The 22,002-nt window shown below is 45.2% G+C and overlaps 1 protein-coding gene across 2 annotated transcripts; it reads right to left on the minus strand.

Moving 5' to 3' along the window:
- Nucleotides 1-8,230: 8,230 nt before the first annotated feature.
- On the minus strand, nt 8,231-21,988 carry setd3 (SET domain containing 3, actin histidine methyltransferase). Of its 2 annotated transcripts, XM_037486938.2 has the most exons (13): nt 21,857-21,988; nt 20,372-20,495; nt 18,126-18,218; nt 17,894-18,042; nt 17,532-17,604; nt 16,394-16,650; nt 13,884-13,942; nt 12,399-12,513; nt 12,244-12,318; nt 11,767-11,933; nt 11,233-11,318; nt 10,002-10,162; nt 8,231-9,799 (listed from the first exon to the last, which is right to left on the minus strand). In XM_037486938.2, exons 2-13 carry the CDS (start codon nt 20,472-20,474, stop codon nt 9,374-9,376), a joined length of 1,764 nt encoding a protein of 587 aa, XP_037342835.2. In that variant the 5' UTR covers nt 20,475-20,495; nt 21,857-21,988; the 3' UTR covers nt 8,231-9,373. The 2 variants fall into 2 exon arrangements, with proteins under 2 accessions (XP_037342835.2, XP_062413292.1); XM_062557308.1 differs by lacking the exons at nt 8,231-9,799; nt 10,002-10,162 and having other exon boundaries at nt 11,236-11,318; nt 11,763-11,933.
- Nucleotides 21,989-22,002: the final 14 nt, after the last annotated feature.

A 22,002-nucleotide genomic window follows, 5' to 3' on the forward strand; every position in this document is an offset into this window, starting at 1 on the left:
CTCAGGAGCATCTCCTGACAGGCCATCACACCATAACCAGGAGGAGGACCAGGGAGGAGGTGGGGGTAGAACCCAGCAGGTCACAGGAAAGGGATGTCACTCTCTGTCCTGGTCACAAACTGTCCATCATGATCAGAGGAGTTGCCGTTGCACTTTGGGTGGGACTCCAGCCCCCACTAGTGTTTTTCTAGTGATTTGAGCTTCATGAGGGGTGATAGAAGTCTAGTCGTTTTTCAGCATCTTTATAGAAGTAACAGCCGTACTTTGTTTTATGCACCTTCTTTAGACTGTGTATAAAATATATTGCATTTAAATTAGAATCTAGATGATAGAATGTTACATGTGATCTTGTGACTTGTGAGTACTTGGTATTTGGCTTTATTTAATTTCTGCTCCCATCCTAGTGGTCAGAGCCGGCTGTGTATCATCATCAGCTTTACTAAAATGATGTTTAAGTCATTTTATTATATTAATAAGAAAGCAGCTTGTATTTACCAGCACAAAACACTGTATATCCAGGATGTATTTTGCTAACCAACTGTTTGCGACCATGTCACATGGTGTAGTTTTATTTTCCCTGCACATCCCTCTTCTGTTTGACTGACAGCAGTAAGGGCAGGAACACCGCGGGCAAACTTTAATCTAGATGTGGGGTTTTTTGCCAGCGCCTACACATCTCATCACACAAAAGTTAAAGCAATGGTTTTTAATCATTCTAATGTTTCCATGTAGTTCCTTTCCTGGAAGTCTGTGAGTTCATTTTGAAGCTGTATGTAGGAAGTGGTTGGAATTCTTCTGAGCCTCCCCATTGGCGGCTCAGCCTCAGACCCAGAAGCATGCAACACTCATCCAGAGGGAGATGAGGACATTTTTGGGGATGCTGGTAGAGTTGAGCAGTTAGTTCCTCAGCATGGAGGCCCATGTGCTGTACGGACTGCTCCAGTATGTCGGGGATGCATCAGGAAGGGCCACGTTTCCATCTAAGTTAAGTTAACACATCTAGGCTTTTAATGGTTCATTACACATGCCTATAGACTCTATTTGCTTAACATTATACCTCATTATTGGTCCAGTCTACGTAAATGTGTATGAACGTGAATGTTGAGCTTTACAAGTACTATTGCAATGTGCATCACAATGCAATTAATTGTAATTAATCGCATTGTGATAATGAATTCAAAAGTAGGTTATTGCACTTTTATTTGTGCAACCACTTCAAACAAATCAAGTGCTACAAATAACAGCAGTTTCATTATAACAGCTAATGTATGTATATATATATGTATATATACATATATATATATTGTAAGTCGCTTTTGGATAAAAGTGTCAGCTAAATGACATGTAATGTAATATAATGTAATGTATATATATATATATATATATATATATATATATATATATATATATATATATATATATATATATATAATATATATATTGTATCACAACAGATCACAACTTAATCAAATTCAAATATTTAGTTTAATGTAATGATGTTTTCTATTGGTGTTTTATCTAATCTGTTATAAAAGTAACAAGTTAAGCTCCATGATCATAACATTATATAATAATTAATTAATTAAAAAATCGTTTTTTCAGAAAAGGTACAAGCAGAAACTTGATTTTTTGTTCAGAAAGCAACAAAAACAGTGTTTTTATCAATAGTCTATTCATTAAAAATCTTTCTATATCAAAAATCAATGTGGATTCGAGCCAGTAGCAACATACTTTGAAAATACCTCTAAATAACGTGTATGTATATAATGTGTAATATGTATATATAGAGTAAAGAGGTATATAAAACGATATATATATATATATATATATATATATATATTACAACCATATATATATGTATTTTTAAATATATAGACATTTAAAATAAAATATATATATATTTTTTCCACATGGAAAAACAGGACAGTCTTTTTGTGTCGTGTGTGAACGACTCAGATGTCCTCCAATGCAGACACACTGTTTTAGGGCATTAGTGATCAACCAAGTGATTAATCTACATGTCAGATGAATAAGTGGTGCGACACCTCAGGTCATTTAAGTGTGTGTGTGTGTGTGTGTGTGTGTGTGTGTGTGTGTGTGTGTGTGTGTGTGTGTGTGTGTGTGAGAGACAGACACACACACAGGGAGAGTGATTAAGGAGAAGAAAGATTGAGGAGGAAAGCTGTAACAACTGAAAGAAGAAAAAGAAGGATGTGATCGACATCCTCAAATACTGATGCTTGTTCACATCTACGACATCATTTCTGTCAATCTGACTTTGTGGGGAAGCCTCTCCTGGTGAGCGCACATTGTCCAATGAAGGTTTGCAGAAGCGTACTCTCTCAAACAGTGTGAGGCTGTGCCCTCGCTGGCCAGCAGTTTCCCTTCTGACCACGGGGACCATCAGGACCCGGCCTCATCAGTGGCAATGATCTCCACAACCCGGCCCGATGCGCGCCGCAGCAACGCTGGGATCCAACGCGGTCTCCAAGTCTCTTCTCCAGCTGCCGCCTTTGGTCACCCGAGACACTTCGTTAGCAGATAATCATGATACAATCTCATCAGCATCTGGTATGTCGGTTTACTGCGAACATCCTCCACATCTTCTGGCCTGGACCTCCCGTTAATGACAACCACTGAGGGGGTGTTGGTGCACTGTTGACCATTACAGCGCATTTGCTCAGCAGCTTTTGCCTCTCAGACATCTGGCAGTGTCGAAGCATCCTGGCAGCAGCCAATGAAGACGAGAGCCCCACAAGGTCCACACTCAGCCGCCTGGTCAGACAGCCAGAAGCCTTTAGTGCTGCTGCTGTGGGACAGTAAGATCTTTCAGGTGCTTTAAGGAGAAGAAAGATTGAGGAGGAAAGCTGTAACAACTGAAAGAAGAAAAAGAAGGATGTGATCGACATCCTCAAATACTGATGCTTGTTCACATCTACGACATCATTTCTGTCAATCTGACTTTGTGGGGAAGCCTCTCCTGGTGAGCGCACATTGTCCAATGAAGGTTTGCAGAAGCGTACTCTCTCAAACAGTGTGAGGCTGTGCCCTCGCTGGCCAGCAGTTTCCCTTCTGACCACGGGGACCATCAGGACCCGGCCTCATCAGTGGCAATGATCTCCACTGAGGGGGTGTTGGTGCACTGTTGACCATTACAGCGCATTTGCTCAGCAGCTTTTGCCTCTCAGACATCTGGCAGTGTCGAAGCATCCTGGCAGCAGCCAATGAAGACGAGAGCCCCACAAGGTCCACACTCAGCCGCCTGGTCAGACAGCCAGAAGCCTTTAGTGCTGCTGCTGTGGGACAGTAAGATCTTTCAGGTGCTTTAAGGAGAAGAAAGATTGAGGAGGAAAGCTGTAACAACTGAAAGAAGAAAAAGAAGGATGTGATCGACATCCTCAAATACTGATGCTTGTTCACATCTACGACATCATTTCTGTCAATCTGACTTTGTGGGGAAGCCTCTCCTGGTGAGCGCACATTGTCCAATGAAGGTTTGCAGAAGCGTACTCTCTCAAACAGTGTGAGGCTGTGCCCTCGCTGGCCAGCAGTTTCCCTTCTGACCACGGGGACCATCAGGACCCGGCCTCATCAGTGGCAATGATCTCCACAACCCGGCCCGATGCGCGCCGCAGCAACGCTGGGATCCAACGCGGTCTCCAAGTCTCTTCTCCAGCTGCCGCCTTTGGTCACCCGAGACACTTCGTTAGCAGATAATCATGATACAATCTCATCAGCATCTGGTATGTCGGTTTACTGCGAACATCCTCCACATCTTCTGGCCTGGACCTCCCGTTAATGACAACCACTGAGGGGGTGTTGGTGCACTGTTGACCATTACAGCGCATTTGCTCAGCAGCTTTTGCCTCTCAGACATCTGGCAGTGTCGAAGCATCCTGGCAGCAGCCAATGAAGACGAGAGCCCCACAAGGTCCACACTCAGCCGCCTGGTCAGACAGCCAGAAGCCTTTAGTGCTGCTGCTGTGGGACAGTAAGATCTTTCAGGTGCTTTGGGGATGTTTCAGCTGGGGGGAAAAGGCTCTGTGACTTTACCTCCCAAGCATGTAGGCGGGTGGGGAGAGACATCTGTCTATGGTAACGTTGGGGGGAGGGTCAAAGACCCCGATCTGAGCATGATACACCTGTACACCATAGTTAAATTCTACACTATCTACACTACCAGTCAAAAGTTTCAATTAAATCCGAGTGACAAGATCCTATCATTTCAATTTCGAGGTCTTTACTCTGGCTTCCTGTCCACCAAAGAACTTACTTTCTATTTGTCCTGTTGGTTTCTGAAACACTGAATGGTTTAGGGCCAAAAAACATGTCTGACCTGCTGCCACCTTGTGGACCATCCCGACCCCTCAGGTCCTCTGGGACAGGTCTCCTTTCTGTTCCCAGAGTCAGAACCAAACATATGAGAAGCAGCTTCAGTTCTTCTGCTCCACACATCTAGAACAAACTCCCAGAAAGAGACTCTGCAGCTGATTCAAATGAAGGAGGAAGACTTTTCTGTTTGCTGCTGCCTTTAATTGAACCGGATTCAAGGATGATGCTTTTTCCAAATCTTTGGTTCAGGGAACTAAAGAAAGGCTGAGGCAGAACCCTAAAAAAAAATAGTCCAGTAAATCTTTTTTACATTTGTGTTTTAAGCTTTGGCTATTTACATTTTTTGAAATTCCCTCTTCTTTTGCGTGATGTTTGAATGGTTTTTGTGAAGCACTTTGAGTTGCCTTGTTGCTGAAATGTCCTATACAGTTTAGTCAAGTGGAGGGCTTTGCCTGTGCTGATAGAACTGATCGAGGTCACAATCTCATCATCTGTACACGGCCTCTTTCTTCAAACTAAACTTCCAACGTAGTACCAAACACTTTAGGATAGTTTGGGGTTTGTTTGGTCTGATAAGTAGCTTTAAGTGGGCTATGTAACTTACTTGGGAAAAGGGTAATTTGATATTCTATGTGTGACATTAAGAGCGAGGCCATTACCATTCCCACAGTGCTAAGTACCAACGCGTATGCACAGTTCCCTGTGTGTGATAAGCACTCGGCTTTCATTGCACAATGCAAACGCACACACACATTGTCCCGTCCTTTCAGCAAGGGGATTGGTGTTTGTGTTGTTTCAGTATGATACATTGATATTAGCTGTTTTAAGCCATCACTATCCTTTCTATATTTGTGCCTAGTCAACTCTTGCTACAGCAGATCATCCCACAGCAGGAGATGACTGAGACTAGTATAGTAGTATAGAACTATTATTATATACAATTATAACTTCTTTTGAATTACTTCAAAATGATTCATGTTATTAATTAGATGTAAATATCAGCAATGTCTCCAGCTTTTTGTGAGATTTTTTAAAAGTTGCACTTTTGGGGATTGTAGTCAGGGTATTAATGAGATTGCATCCATGCATCCTGGAGTGAGTGGATGAGTGAGTCTGTGTCTCTGAGTTATGGCGCATAATCCAGGACCTCTGAGCCATTCTGTACACAAGCCTTTAATCACACCTGTGTCCACCTTGAGAGAAAGATCTTATCCTCCATTTTGGCTTGAATTAAAAACATGTCCTATAGCTCCTTTATAGACTGCATGCTTACTCATCCCTCACTAAAGCCGGGATGGGCAGGGATAAGGGGGACGGGGTTGAGCCAACCGTGGCTGTTTCCATTCAATCAGACATTGCCATTGGAATGGGTTAACCTGTAGCTTGGCTACCCCTCCTGCCATCCTCTATCTCGCTGCATCCATTTGCAAATGATCTGGCTTGTCTGCATATTGTCAGGTGCAGCCGGCCAGGCCATTCATCACCTGCCGCCGACTCCCAGCGCCCTCCACACTTAACTGCTCCCTCTCTGACCTGAAGAATAGAGAATGATGTTTCCTCTCCCTGGGAAGAGATGGAGAGAAAGCTATTACATGGAAATCAGATGGATGGTGTCAGAATGCTGTCCATTTCAGTTTTTCCCTCTATATTTTGTGTTTCTAGGTCAGATTAAGAGCAGACGGAAAAAAAGACAGTAGAGGAGGAAATCCAGTATAAGAACTAATAAAAAGCCATGGAGCCTCAGATTTCCCAGACATCCCTGCTGCTTCACACTTGCAGGCTGCTGGGATGTGGATCCAGACGGGGTACAACGTCAGCCGGTGTGAAAGTGATTTCACAGATTTTGTGAACTCCTAAAACCGGCAACACGTGTCCTCTGGAGAGGAGGCAGCGCCTGGATACTTGGGGGGGTCGTGTTCATATCCCGTGAAGGGATAAGTGGTTATGGTGGTCAAAAAGGTGCTGGGGTAGACGACCTTGAGTTGCTTAAGGTGCTGGACTGGGCTGTCATGTCCCACCTTTTCAATGTCCCATGGGGGTCGGGAACAGTGCCAATGGACTGGCAGGCTGGGGTCCCATTTTCAGAAAGGGGGCTGCGGACTGGGCTCAAACTATCAGCGCAGCCTTGTGGGGGAACCGTGGAATACGAGGTGCTGGAAAGGAGGATCCGACCGATTGAATCATTGAACATCTTCTTTTCCCAGAAACCTTCATGATGTACATCTTTTGTTTCAATGTTAAAACCATCACAAGAGGGGGATGAGGTTATGCTCCTCCCTCTCCTCCTTTCATCTTTATTCAGTCCATCTTCCCTGGCATGGTTCCTTTGTCCCCTCAGTCCTCATCTCCTTTGTGATGAAGACCTCTCACACCAGACCAGAAACAGCTCTTCAATAATGAATGGATGCTTCCATTATGAGCTGCTCAGAGCTTTGGGTCACAGTCAGTCATGCTGTCAGGCTGACAGGGCGGCGCCGCCACCATGAATACCCATGAACAGCAGATTGGTCAAATGCAGATACCTTTCATGTGACCAGTGGTTCATTTGGGCACCTGTGAACGGCTGAATAATACAGTGGGGGAAATAAGTATTTGAACCCCTGCTGATTTCGCGATATTTAGTCAAAAATGTTATAAAATGCAGTTTTCTCGATGTATTTGTTGGTATTCTGCTTCTCACTGTTAAAATACACCTACTATTATAATTATAGATCACACATTTCTTTGCAAGTGACCAAACTTGCGATCGGCAGGGGTTCAAATACTTATTTTCTCCACTGTACCAGAACACTATGACATGTGTCATTTCCTGCTTCCTGTCCCAGAGTCGAGTACAACTAGTTTGCTTATCTCTCCTGGCTCAGAGCCCTTTACCCACATACAATACACATTTGGATGTGTCAGATTTCAGTCCTGCTTCCAGAGGTATGGGGGAACATCAGCAAGGCATCTTGATTTCTCCAGCCTGTATAGATGAGCATGAAGGAACCCAACGTCCAGCGATCTTCATCGCTATAGGCTCATTGCATGCTTACTAACTATATGACCACTTTCAATGGCATGCTTGTGTTAACATGAACAGAGTAGCTGGATTCTGGAAACACATTCCAGAAAAATCTGACTCTGAAGATGATGGAATATTTTGTGAAGAAGTAAGCACTAAGATTCTCTCTCATTAGGCAGAAAATCTCAACTGATTTCCTAAATATAATTAGAGAAAATAGCGGCTTTACTGGCGCATTTGGTGTGTAACAGTTATTAAAAATATGCCAACCATGACAGATTGTTTCTAAAAGTTACATTTGAAATAGTTTTAATTAAACAAGGTGGCTTTTGCAAGGTACTAGAACAATACGGAGATGATTAAGGAGCAGATGGCCGCTCACTCTCTCCCAGCATAGGAGCCCCGATTGTATATTAATGGACAGCAGTTTATAATTCATTGGGCAGCATTAGTTGGGAGTGCTGGTCCCAGGCCGGCTCCACGCACTGACACAGCGAGAGCTAACAATACTGGACATCCCTCGCTCTCCCCTGCCCGTTATAATATATTCAAGGATTAAAGGGGTTTTATCTCAGAGAGCAATGAATTATAAATGGAGCATTTCAAAATTTAATTGCCCCGAATTAAATGATTCAAGATAATGTTTCTTTTATAAATTTGTAATGGGGCCAGGGGGCAAAGAAGGGGAAAATACATGAAATAAGCCTTTTAAAGCGCAACAAAGGGAGACAGGAGAGGAATGATAGCGGGCCGAGGACCTCGTGTCTGTGGGACGAAGCGACTGGTTAAACATTACACACAAGTTTAATCTGCACTGTGGACTCACACAGGCCTGGACCTGTTGAGCTAGGAGCCAGGTACCCACAAGCACGCATGCACAAACACAACTGCAGATGTTTTTAGAAGCAGAGAACTCTTTGTTTAAAAAAAGATTACAGATCCGGGATGAAAAAGAGCTGGAGCCACAGACATGTGTGCTACAAAGTGCTCACGGTGGCAGTGGTAACTCAACCTTAGGGGTCACATTTAGGGGACACTGTGCTTCTGAAGTCCAGAGACAAGCAGTATGCGGTTTATCCATCGCACTGCCATCTGCAAACAGCCCACTTCCTGTGACGGCTCGCCGTTGTCGTGTTGCCTTCGAGCTGCATCCAGTGACCCTGGTGTTCCTGCTGTAGTGCTGCAAATGGACACTTGAGATTTGACATTTCACCTCATTTATTCCAAACCTCTCTAGTGGTTTGTGTGAACAGGTTGAACTGCATAAGCACATCTGATGGAGATGTCTGACTGGGTCAGTGATGTTAGGGTTGTTGTGCCCCCCCTGTGCAGTTAAACCAGCTACAGAGAGTAAGAGCCTACACAATGTTTCCGTATTTAGCACACAGGAAGTGTCTTGTGGCTTTCTCTGTGACCAATGACCTCTGCCTTTGGGCGACCCCACAGATCCTCACTCAAACCTACATTCACAAATATACTTCAAACATTATTCAATGGTGGAAAATGTACAATGTGATGGTAAAAAGTAACATGTTCTTTAAGAAAGCAAAAACATTTTCCATTTTTGCCTGTCACTCCAAACCAGAGCAGTAACCATCCAAGGAAAACAGGTGTTTCTCAGCAGGAGTATTGTATGTCTAGCTTGATAAAAAGTAGTAAGAATAGGGCAGTGATCAGTGATGGTCTCAATGACTCAAAGCATGCTGGACATTTTACACATTGCTTATAAGTGGAGGTCAGCCTGAGGTCAGGTTGACTGATCTTTAAACACAAACATCAATAGCAGTGATAAGCGCAGTAATAGTCACTTTCTTCCTAATCTGGAGCTTTCCAGCTGTTTCAGATGTAAAAAAAAGGAGCTGGTTGTGCAACACAGTGGCAGCTTTGTCAACCTACAACAGCAGTGGAACACAAGAAGCAAAGCGCCGTACCAACAGTCACTAAAGTCCACCAACTTCAGATTCCATTTCTTCGAGTCGTTCAACAGACACAAAAATAAGTAAATAGCATCAAGCTGTGGCGTTAAGGGACAGGTATTTATTCACTGCACTCTTTGGGATCCTCTTCAGTTCTACAACCACTTGAACTTCCAGTGGAGTCCAAAGTGGAATAAGCATCTCCTCTGGTCTCCCCACTGGCCTCTACCTCCACAGCGTACACATCCTTCTGCCCATTGACGAGGTCATAGTGCTCCTGCGTCTGCTGGCCTTCCTTCACCTCTTCAAACTCATGGAGCACCATAGGAATCTTCAGTGCATCGTCAGTATTCTCCAGCAAAGCGATGTCACTTTCCTGGTAGCGAGGCAGGGGGGCGCCGTCCTCCAGCTTCTTCTCAAAGTGCAGACGTTTGGCGCGGCCGCTGGCCGAAGCCTTCTCCAGGATCTGCTTCTCAGCCAGGCGAAGCTGGATTGCCACACGGCAATGGAGAGACAGGTCCGGCTTGTCCAGCATGGAGCAGTCCTCCTAGAAGAGACCAGCACAGCTTGTAATATGTCAAAGAACAGACACAAGTCCCCTGGGCAGGAGAACCTCTCTGACTGAGCGCTGCGGTCGCTCGGCCCTTTGTGACTTCCCAGAATCTTCACCCTTGGTATGATCCAGTCCAGTTGGTTTGAACCATACTGAGCCTCGGATACCGTTTAGACGCTGTATGCGGCCAACTGACCTGGGAGCTGGTCTTGTAGGTCTTGAGGAGCAGAGCAGCTCGCGTCTCCAGGAAGGTCCACAGCTTGATCTCATTCTCCCAGCTGACCGGGAACTCGCTGTTACCCAGAGTGAAGATCTTATTGAATGCTCCATCTCCGAGCAGGTAGTCCTTCAGTTCCTCTGAAGACAAGTCAGATAAAAACGATAAAGAAACATTTTACGTTACATGTCATTTAGCTGACGCTTTTATCCAAAGCAACTTACATTGCATTATAACTCATGCTTTACATTCTGCCTGGGGAGCAATTAGGGGTCAGGTGACACTTTGACATGGCACATGGGGCAGCCGGGATTCCAACCTGGCGGCTCCCAGCGCATCACAGTACTCCATGTGCCAACATTTCAGAGTAGAAATTTTTATGGCTCAGAAGCATTGGCCAGAATGGAACAATGTAGTTAACAAAATCTAAAATGGTCCTGATGACATTCATAGTCATTCTGGAATAGCCCCAAAATAAGACCTGATTCAATGACACAACCGCATCTTTGCCAGAAAATGACTGGTAACTTCTAATAATACAGCGTGTATGGAATTTTGTGGTTGGCTGCGCACATCTCAGTATTGCATCTCTTGCGCTAAAGCAGCAGGGCCATTATGTGATGTCCCACGTGCTCTTGAGGACCCACAGGGACCTTTGACCTGCTTATTAAACACTGACAACTTGTATTTAGTTCTTTGGTCTGGGCCTTCTTACAGCATGCAGACCAGAGGAGGCTGTTGGAGACCCTGATCAGCTAACACAAAAGGGACAACAAGCTGGACGGACACAGACAACCACAAGTTGAACTCGGCCAGTAGCTGAACAGCTGGAGAGAATGGTTCCATGGGTCGGTGAAAGGGGCGAGCTGCACACGCTGCCTTCATGTCACATCTGTTAAGAAATGTCCACACGCAGGCCAGCAGGAAATGATACCTCCCCCCACACACACATCCAAAGGCCAGCGGTTTAAAAATGAAAAAAAAGGTGAATAATATACGAGGCAGGTGGTGAAGACGTGTGGGTGTGGCCTTGTGCGGTTGGGGTTTACGGGACACATACATGCAGATGAATATTGTAAACCCTGGTGGATGCTCCCTTCACACATCTGGGGAAGCATCGAGCATCACAAACTGTGGAGTGGGCCGCCATGTCTCTGGCTCTGGGGCCCAAGGAGAACGGTGTGAGTGTGTGTGTGTGTGTGTGTCCTACCCTCGGTCATGCAGAAGACTCTGAGGAATGCTAGGAGCTGGGCTGAAATGGGGGGTTCATTACAGTGCAGAGCAAAGATGCACGACCTGAAAACAAGACAAGGAAACACGTTAGAAGAGTGCTCCAGTAGCACCACACTACGGGGGTGGGCTCAGGTTACATGGTAAACAGACTGAGGACAACCGCTGAAGACCAACACTGAATTTCCTTTGGAAATGATCTATGAGCAGATCTGTCAGTTTTATAGAGCGCCGTGGCAACAACAGAGGTTGTTTTGTTTCATTCTCACTGCTGAGATCTAGACGGTCATCAATAAGAGATTAAAAGGCGTCGGATTCAAACGAGCAGAGCACGCTGCATACAATGATGAAATGATTAAAAGTCTGCTGATTAAAACGTTGGGGGCGGAATCTGCTGCAACATTTAGATGATGTGTTTCCAATAGGCCCAGTTAGTCAGGAACCTGACCCACTTGGAAAGGCTGCTGGCTGAGTGCGTTTAGGAACCCGTGTAAGAGGGAGGAGCAGCACCTACGCTGGGATGCCGGCTCGGGCCAGCACTTCGGCCTTCATGGCGTAGAGGCGCTCGCTCTTACTGACGCCCAGCTTGATCTTCACTCTGTCGTGGGCGTTGTCTTGGAAGAAGAAGCCGTTGTGGATGACGAACTCGCCGTTGGATCGCGTGCCGTAGAAGATATAAATCTACATGAAGAATACATCACTGCTTTATTTGAGATGTTTTAAACAGTTTCTCTTATCCCCTTTCTGTCAAACCCCTGAATAAACACACTGACGTGCACAGATGTGCAGTAAAACTAAATCCAATGTTATGGATTCTGTCCCCACTGTGTACAACAGGAGAGAGGCCGTGGAACTGTGAGTTCCACTGAACTTGGGCTGTCAATCAAAGCTACAACCATCCAGACCAATTTAAGTATAAGGGAAAGGTCGCCTTGAGGTCAGGTTGACTCATCTTCAAACACTAAGCTCAATAGCAGTGAGAGTGACCTACCTGTTGGTTCTCCTTGTAGTCCTGCAGTGCCACACATTCACAGCGGTCATCCTCCAGGTTGTAGCCAGTGGTGATCTGCACATCAGCCATTACACAGCTCATCAATACCTTAGGATGTCAATGTGGGGACATGTGAGAGTGAGATGAGACTTTACCAGTCCATTTGTGTGGTTGCACATGTCCCACAGGGGGATGAGGGCCAGAGTCACCCGGCTGCCGTCCTCAGTCGGGATCTGGTTCTGGCGGGTCATCACAGAGGACACCGCCCACCTGGCACACAGAATCAACCAATCCGTGCTTGTTACATATAGTCCAGTGACCGGGACTACGTGATGGTGGACACACTCACTAAAGACCTAGTGGCCTGGCGTGAAGAGTGAGACCCCCTGGAGCACATGGCTCGCTTTGTGCTTCATATTAATGGTATTTGAGAGGTAACTCTACTGTATCTGTCAACTGTATCTTTTTGTTGAAGTGTTTCTGTGTCACTAGGGCAGATTACATGTAACGCACCAGCAGGAAGTGGTCATCAACACCGTTGGACAATAGCAGCTCTTGCTACTTTAAGGACATGAAAGTATTTCCAGACAGGGAGAATCATTGCATCAGATGAAGATGAAGAGAGAGTGGAAGGAGGATGCTAGAAGCAGAGTGGAGAGGAATAATTCATCAGCTTAATGGAGAATCTACTGCACTGCTGGGCTATGGGGCTCTATTTTGGGACGTGGTAATCCCCGAGTCAATGCTGACATGTTAACACGCCGACAGCCTAGTCTGATTATCCAAATGACTCGGAATTCAATCACACAGACCCTTCTGTGACTGCTGAAAACGTACTGCAGGTATTGTTCCTGCACACAGTTCCTCCTCAATGATGACAGGTACCCTGATTTACGGACCGAGTGCACCCAACATAAGTTGCACCACCTCAATTTAGAAAAAGTGTGTACATACATAAGCCGAACCTGTCTATAAGGTGTCTGTACCACAGCAGAAAATAACCACCCTTTTTTATCTGAAACCTTTTGTTGTCTTTTTACACGAGTAAGTTCTTCACATTGATCCTTTAATGCCAAGTTCGCTCCTCGTTTCCTTCTCCGACAGCCAGATGGGTTGCCTCTAACTGAAATGCTGCATCACATGCATTCCTACGTGGATTTTCCATAACGAGCGCCACATCTTAGCCGCACCGTTATAGAAGCCGCAGGGTCCAAAGAGTGGGAAAAAAGTAGCAGCTTGTAGTTTTATTTACGGTATATATGATCATTTTAAATCTTTTTGAAAGGAATCAAGTATTGAGGGAACGCTACGAACAAGAGGAGCAAGTGACATCATGGAACTTTTCGTCACCTCGGAGTCGATCCCAGCCAACAACGGGGCACAAATAAAAGTACAGGACATCATGTCATCAGGCCTGCTGTAGTGGGTCAGTGGTACTCAATGGCTACAACAATGCATTCATCATGAGAAATGGAAATCAAACAAATACGTATTCTTTGAAAAAAATATCACCCTCTTAGCGGCACACACACACACACACACACACACACACACACACACACACACACACACACACACACACACACACACACACACACACACACACACACACACACACACACACACACACACACACACACCTGTAGTCGTCGAATGTGAAGCTGTCCTTCAGGGGCAGCTTGCAGGCAGCAGGGTGAGTCTGGAGATGGAGGAGAGGAAAATACAAATCAGAATGAGGATCATCATGATGCAGCTGTGCTGACAGGGAGCCACCAGTGGGTAGCGCATGTGTGCATAGTTACACTGGGACACTCACATACATCATTTGTTGTGGCCAGCAGCCACAGCTGTTTTTACAAACAACTAGGATTTCAGAATCAAAAGGAAAAGTTGGACGCCTGATTGGAGGACAAAGGAGCGAGCGGGGCTTTAGCCCTTTCACTCTCATCATGTTTGATTATCCCCCCTCCAGGAAAAGGTAAAGGTCATATCCAGTGACCCCGCACAGGCTCACACATGGGGGGATGGAGCAGTTTACTTATAAGACCATCATCAGCTACACTTCCAGGCACCTCTGGACAGAGACAGGATGGAGCGTATTGAATTTATCTAACAGGGCAATATGGAGTAGATAGCATGAACACGGGTAAAGGGAAGTCATGTGATACCGGCTTGTAGGTGACCCAACACCGGGTCGGCCCCTCCCTCCAATAAACGGGATCTGTGGCAAAAGGTTTCATTCGTTCCAGTTGGCTTTTGCATTGCAATGCATCCCAATGTACTTCTTTATCTTCTGTAATCTGACAAGCCCTGCTCCAAGTAAACAGTTCCTCGTTTCAGGGGCCAAGGCAGCCAAAACATCTCCCCACCATTTTACAGAACTATGGGGAAAAACACATTCAGGCTATGGCACAGTGAAGTAACAAAGAGGCCAGGTTCTGGGAGGGGACTGAAGATGTGGAATAGATTCTACCACATGGCCTCGTTTAGGGGGAAGGCCACAGTGGTTGTCTCTATTCATCAGCATGTAGCCGTCTGTGTGGCTGATCATACCTCCAACACAGGACCGAGGCAAGGATGGGGCAGGGGGAGGGTGGGGGGGGGGGGGGGGGGTGCATTCAGGTCAATTTAATTCAAAACCAATGTGACAATATAATATTCCAGGCCAGTCATCTGAAGAGGGAGGGGCGGGCTACACGAGAACAAGAGTGTGAGCGTAGGGGAGAACACACACACACGCACACTCAGTATGAACAGCTTAACACCGGCTGCTGCCGTGACCACACTCAGAATTAGTGAAGGCCTGCAGCAGCAGCAACCACACAACTAGCACATGGCACACATACATTGGACTTATTCCCTCTCTAATCATGTTCAACAGTGTCATACAGTGACCAGTGGAGACCTCTTCAGTTAAATGTGCGCTGTGGTTGACGAGTACACAGTGGATTAAAGTATAGTCCAACACTTGAACAAAGTATCACACATCAACCACCTGGGTGACATGCTACCATAGAAAACTAAGAGCAGTAGGTCACAGAGCCCCCTGACCCCCAAAGAGGTCACCGGGTAGTGAGAGTGTGAGTGACGTCACTACAACAACTAAAGAATAGGATTTACAATTTAGGTTTTTTTTCTCCGATTTATCACATCCTCACGATTCTTTCCTCGTAAAATGAGGTCATTTTAAACTATTTTTTCTGTTTTCTTAAAACAGTGTGATGTTCAATGTGGTTTTTATTCCATCTTCAATCTTTTAATTGTATACATATGACAGTGTGAACACTTGTGTGCCGTCCTCTGTTTCCCTTTACTAACGTCTATATGCTTTCACCGTTTTTAAAGTCAAATTACATTACACGTCAAACCATGCATTACATTTTTGCCTGGGGAGCAATTATGGGTTAGGTGCCTTGCTCAAGGACACTTTGACATGGCAATTGTAATGACTTGTGGGTAATTCCCTTGGGTAAAGTCAACATGGTGACTTAGGGAAAGGCTTCCCAAACAGTGGAACAGAACAAAAACCTCTCTCAATGAGAGTCCGTGGAGGGGAGCATGGGATGGGACCCAACAGCTGTGGTTCACCGAGACCACCTCATTCAGAATGAAACACTGCCCTCCAGTGCAATCCACTGGAATTACACTAATGTAATCCAACAGGATACACAATGAATTTATGTTAAGATAGATATTCCACTCAATGCTTGTTATCTCAGCGTGCATCATGCACTGCTCTCAATCCAATTACAACAGACACCTAATAGACTAATAGAACCCATTCTTCTTAAAATGATACCACTGCGATGGATTTCATTTCACTGCGTTAAAGATTAGCAATAGCAGATGACTATCGTCATTGTCTTGGAATCGTATTCTATTGGTTGGCACATTGCTGGACAGAATAAGTATTTGAATGAGCAAACTCAGATAGGAAGGGGTGCTGCATGGTCTTCATATCGAAATATACTTATTCATTCAGTCATCAGCGATCTTGGAAGACAGGATGTGAAGAAAAACATGTTTAATAATAAGAAAATATTGTAAAACCGATTAACCATTTGATCTAAAAGGCTAAAAGCTTTCTATTAGTCACCAAACATACGACACACTTGACTGTCCATTTGTCTTTGTGACACACATAACCCACCTGTACCAGTTTGTAGAAGTACGCGTACTGGCGTGCCGTGTTCTTATACTGGCTCAGGACGTCCTGCACTGCCTGAGTCCCGAGGAGCAACTGCACCTCTTCCTGCTGGTAGTAAAGCGGCGTGTCGTAGTCCTGGGGAAGACTGCGGATGTACGGCAGCCAGGGGGAAGCAGGGTCGGCCCTCTCACACAGCAGGTGGAAGGCCAGTGTCACGTTGCCCATGGCCTGCAGGATCCGGTCCTGGCTGTAGAGAGGACCTGAGACCAAGAGGGACAAGTACAGTGAAGATCTCTGCTGTGCTGTCTCACAGCACAGTGGCGTGGGACACAGATGCACAAAAGCCCCATGGGAACTTATTTGGCCAATTTCGGGTTGTAAGTCTTAGATCAAACTTGCTTCAGTAGATTCCCATGTGTGGTTGGGAAAGTAGCCTAGATGTCTTAAACACAAGACTAGGCGGAGTCAAAGAATTACTGTCTATTCCTAACCACGCCACAGGGTCATGGAAAGATGGTTAGGAGAATTCATGCGGTGCTAGGAGAAGACGACCGACGGGAGACGCATCATAACTACGCATACTTAAATGATCTGCGTTTGTAAAGGATGGACAATGATTCATATGCTAAAGGACCAGTCACTTTATTTGGTATTTAATTTCTTGTTAGCACAAATGGCTAATCAGCCAATCACGTGGCAACAACTCAATGCATTTAGGCATGTAGACGTGGTGAAGATAACTTCAAAGCGAGCATCCGAAGGGGAAAGAACAAGGATCTCAGTGACGTTAACGTGGATGGTTGTTGGTGCCAGACGGGCTGCTCTGAGTCACTAACTGCTCATCTACTGGGATTTAAACACACAAACGTCTCTAAGGTAGCAGCTGGTGTGTGTGCTTTGTTGATGTGAGAGGTCAGAGATGATAGAAAGGCAACAGAAACTCAGAGAACATCTCGTTACAACCAAAGACCGCACAACACGTGGAACCTTGAACAAGAGGCTACAGCAGCAGAAGACCCCACCGGGGGCCCCTCCTGTCAGCCAACAGGAAACGGAGACGACACTTTACACAGGATCACCACAATGGACAATGGAAGCTGCAGCGGTTGGATGCCATCAACTTATCATCTGAAATCCTCACCCAGTACAGAGTTCTGGGCCGACTCCACAGTCATTAGCATCTTCCTGGGAATCCACAGGAACAGTTCCTCTGCCTGCATTAACACAAACACTTTAAGCATGACAACAAGGTCGGTATTCCTTTAATGCAACGTCATCAATTATTTAGACTTAAACCTGCAGTAGCATACTTCACTTAAGGACAGATTTTATCCATAATTCCATCTATTTTTCAATACAAGTCTGTTTATTGGCTTATTGGGATTTCCAAATGCATTAGTATTTTTTTAACAGCAGTGGTTAAGTCAGAACACAACACCATGATAAAGTCCCTTGGAGTCTGCAGGGAGCTCAGATGGTAGCTTGAGGTCTCAGTTAGCTCACCTTGATGTCTCTGGTGGCCCTCAAGCCGTAGCCCTCGGCCCCAAAGTTTCCCACTGTGAAGCTGTCGCAGGACGCCCCGTTGTCCCGAGCCCAGGACAACAAGTCTGGAAAGTAGTCCTCTCTGCTGCCGTCAAACACTGTTGACATACCTGGAGACACACACAATGCATGTGACTTTCGGACCCTGCAATGTTGTAGGACTTAGAAGAGAGAGAAATGCATGTGCACTCACCCTTTTGTTTTTTGCGAATCTTGTCCACCAGGCCTCTGATCTGGACATACTCCTCCCACTCTTTACCAGCAGAGGGTGCTGCACTGCTGCATTCTGGGGAAGAAAGGTACCATCAACACTTTGACTACATCACTTTGAATGGACATCGTAGGCCAAAGGGCTCTCAAAAACACTGAAGCAACAAACTCAGTCAAAACCAATACTTACTCTTGGCTGTGGGTGTATAGTAAAAGGCACATGATTAATGTGGTTAATGTTAAGCTGAAAAACATGACCCTACACAGAGACCTTCTGCATTACAGCTTAGTGTGGATGCACTGCGTTCTACTGCCTACAATGTAGAGACACTCAGTAATGCCCCATCGTCTTAGACAACAGTCTCTTTCCTTTCCAGCCTCCCTCTCCTCTCTGCAGACATTCAAACAGAGGACAGCAGACGGTCTCCGTCACTGACATGGTACCTGTTGCTCGGAGGACTTCCCTTTTGAAGCCTTGTTCTCTGCATTTTAGTCATCTCCCTCTTGGCTTTGTGCATAAGTCCATTCTAGCCAATCGATATACAGGTGAAACTCGAAAAATTAGAATATCGTGCAAAAGTTCATTTCAGTAATTCAACTTAACCATCTACCAGGACATTTTAGAGCCCTTCATGCTTCCTTCAGCAGACAAGCTTCATGGAGATGCTGACTTCCATTTCCAGCAGGACGTGGCATCTGCCCACACTGCAAAAACATTTGAGATTTTGAATTTGGGGTTTTCATAAGCTTATATCAAATAAAGGCTTGAAATATCTTACTTTTGCTTGTAATGAGTCTATATAATATATTAGTTTCACCTTTTAAGTTGAATTACTGAAATAAATGAACCTTTGCACGGTATTCTAATTTTTCGAGTTTCACCTGTAATACAATAGAAGCACCACAAGGGGCTTTCAGTGGGGATTGTTCAAGCTTAACGAGTAATTCAGTGTTAGGCCCCGTCCCAATCCACAGGCACACCACGCTTTGCCGGGATGATTCTGAAGTAGTGACTGGTCTTGTGTGATCAGACATTGATGATTGTCCTAACAGCACGCCTTACATTGAAACCCTTAAACAAGGCACGGCACAACCACGTGTCACCAAGGATCTAAATGGGACATGGAACTGCCCAGGGACAAACCGATGAAGCGCCTGCCATGTGCATTCAAAGGAACAGATTAGTGAAAGTGTGCTCTCAAAGTGGATCATAATAAAAGCATTGGAGAGATTTTTAGTCACAAATCTGCCAACGACACCACAGAGGTAGCGATCTGAGCCGTCTCGTCATGAGCAACTTAAGGACACATTTTGCTCCGTGGACGTCCAGCTTCAGGGACGTGTGAATGAAGCACTGAGAGCTTTCACAGCCACGCTGCCGTTTCCACGGACTTTGGTCACCGCACTCGTTCACTCAGCGATTTGCCGACTTGGCAGCTCAGCAATGCGTGGAAACAGCCCCTGTGAGCATCCAAATGGAGCTGATGGACCTCCAGCGGAAGGACACAGTCAAGGCACAGGGCATGGCTGTGTGGGCGCTGCAGTCACTGAGCATCATAGCCGTGTCAGCAGCCTGAACAAAAGCTACACGTCCCCACAGCACACAACTTAACCCCAGACATTGAGAAAGGCCAAACATGTGGTGCACATGCTGCCTGTTTGCCCTTTATCCAACATCCCTTCTATCTTGTTGAATAAATGTTGACCCTGATTGCCCCCCGGCGTAGGCAACGCTTTCAGACTGGGCCCTCTCTGTGATTGAGTTGGACAGCCCCACTTAGAGTCATAGGAGCTGATGTCAAGGTGGGATTCCCTGAGGGTGGTGCTGTACCTTCGGTCTGTGGTTTGTTGAGTTGCAGGTGATTGGTTGGTAAATTGATTAAACCCGATTGCTGGGTGGTCACTGATTGGTGGATCCAAGCCTCAAAGCATTCAGGGCAGTTGTTGGGGTGAGAAGCCTGTTGCGTCCTTGTTTCCTTCTGGGGAGGGAGGTAAGCTGCCCGTATTTTCTTCTGTTATATCTGATATAACATAATATTTAAGTCATCCGGATTATCCCAGCAACATGGATGAGAATTTTAGTATTTTATGCCTCGGTCGTCAGTGTCTGTGCCCCACTCGCAATACTCAGACCGCGGTGAAATAAACAATGTGTCCTTCTTGTTCAGTTACCAGAGTTATAAAGAACAGTTACTGCGGACAGGATTTAGAGACTGAAAAGAAACATACTCTGCAGCAGCTCTGAGATCAGGTTCATCATCTCCTTGGGGGAAACTGCAGCGCTGGCTCCTGAGCCGGACTTCTGGATCTTCACTCGACTCTTCTTCCCCATGGTGCTGGATGGACAACTGGGCTGTGAGGACATACCGTTCTACATGTCAGCGGGGACTTCTTCCCAGCATGCGGTCCTTAGCTGCACTGCTGATAGTACCAGGGGTCGATGTGAAAACATAAAAACAGGCCCCTCTAGAAAGCATGTAAACAACTGCCTGATGACAGTACGTCCAACATACCTTTTTGGTTTGAACTAATTTCATTCTATAAATGATTTTTTTTTATTATTAGTACATGTCACCTCACCTTTCATTTTTTTTACTACTTTTATCTGATTATGTTCACATTTAGTGGGCTTCAAACACATCTCCCTCACTTCTTTGTCCCTGAGGTGCCACTATATGAGTTTTTTTTTGCAATTGTATTCATCATCATCATCATCATTTTATTTCCTTCTGATTTGTGTCAGTGATGAAGTTGCTCACCCTCACATTTGGGAAGCACTAATATATAGTAATCCTGTTCATATGGTTTTACGCCTTCTATTTTACACTGTAATTCAACATTGAATCCTTGTATTCCAGCCAAGTCATCAGTAGTTGGAATCACGTGAGGAAACGTTGAACATGTGCTTGTGCAGATCACCATGATGGGCCAAAGATTTAACTCCACTTTTTTGAAAAGTTTTCAAATCACTGAGACATGTACGAGGTAGAGACATTAAGTTATTAAAAGGACCTGTAGCTGTTATACTCACAAACCTTTCTGGTCAATGCGAAGTGAACACATTGTGGGAGTCAAGGGAACGAAAGTGCACTAGCAACCAGCTTTCAAAGATGGGGATTCTCCATAGAGTATATAATATAAGGTAGCGTGTTCGGTAGCAGCGTGGTTTGTCTAATAAATGCCCGTCTATATTGCATGTAGCACACGTTCTTTTTCAGCAAAATGACGAAACGCATCAGACATTCTAAAAAGCATACTGTCGTTACTTATCAAAAGCAAACGAGAGGTTCTGCAATGCTTTCATCTTTCAGAGATAGTGTTACTAACCTTGCTAATAGTTAGCAGTGGTTGGTAGCATTTCCCACTAGGCCAGTGGCTAACGTTAGCTTACTAGCATTGGAGGAATCTGAGCGGAGACGTAACGTTGGTTTCAACACCGTAACGAGCTCATTCATCTAGCGTTAACTTTGTAGCTACTGGCTGACTCACTTAACGTTACAAGGTTAGCTGTTAGCTGCTAAGCTGTCAAGTGACACTGGATCAGTCAGAGTTTTAGTAAAGGTTTAACTGCTGGACATGCCGGAAAGTTAACCCTGCCTGGTAAAATAATAATAGCAAAACCCCAAAAATGCACGCATTCATAAAGAATTATACTAAAAATAAGTCTGAAATGTACAAAACCAGACGATAAGAATTTCTGCGATTCAGTCATACCTTTTTAAGTGACAGCAGCAGTTCCACTGTTCCTGCAGCGAACCCAACCTTGGCCGAGGCACGCGTGTGATTGGAGTAGTCGTGGGTCCCGCCCACAGAACCAAGACCAGTATTCTAATTGGTTGTATGGCATTACGCCCATAAAT

The sequence above is a fragment of the Pungitius pungitius genome, chromosome 14 (assembly GCF_949316345.1).
Source record: "Pungitius pungitius chromosome 14, fPunPun2.1, whole genome shotgun sequence".
NCBI classification, from domain to species: domain Eukaryota; kingdom Metazoa; phylum Chordata; class Actinopteri; order Perciformes; family Gasterosteidae; genus Pungitius; species Pungitius pungitius.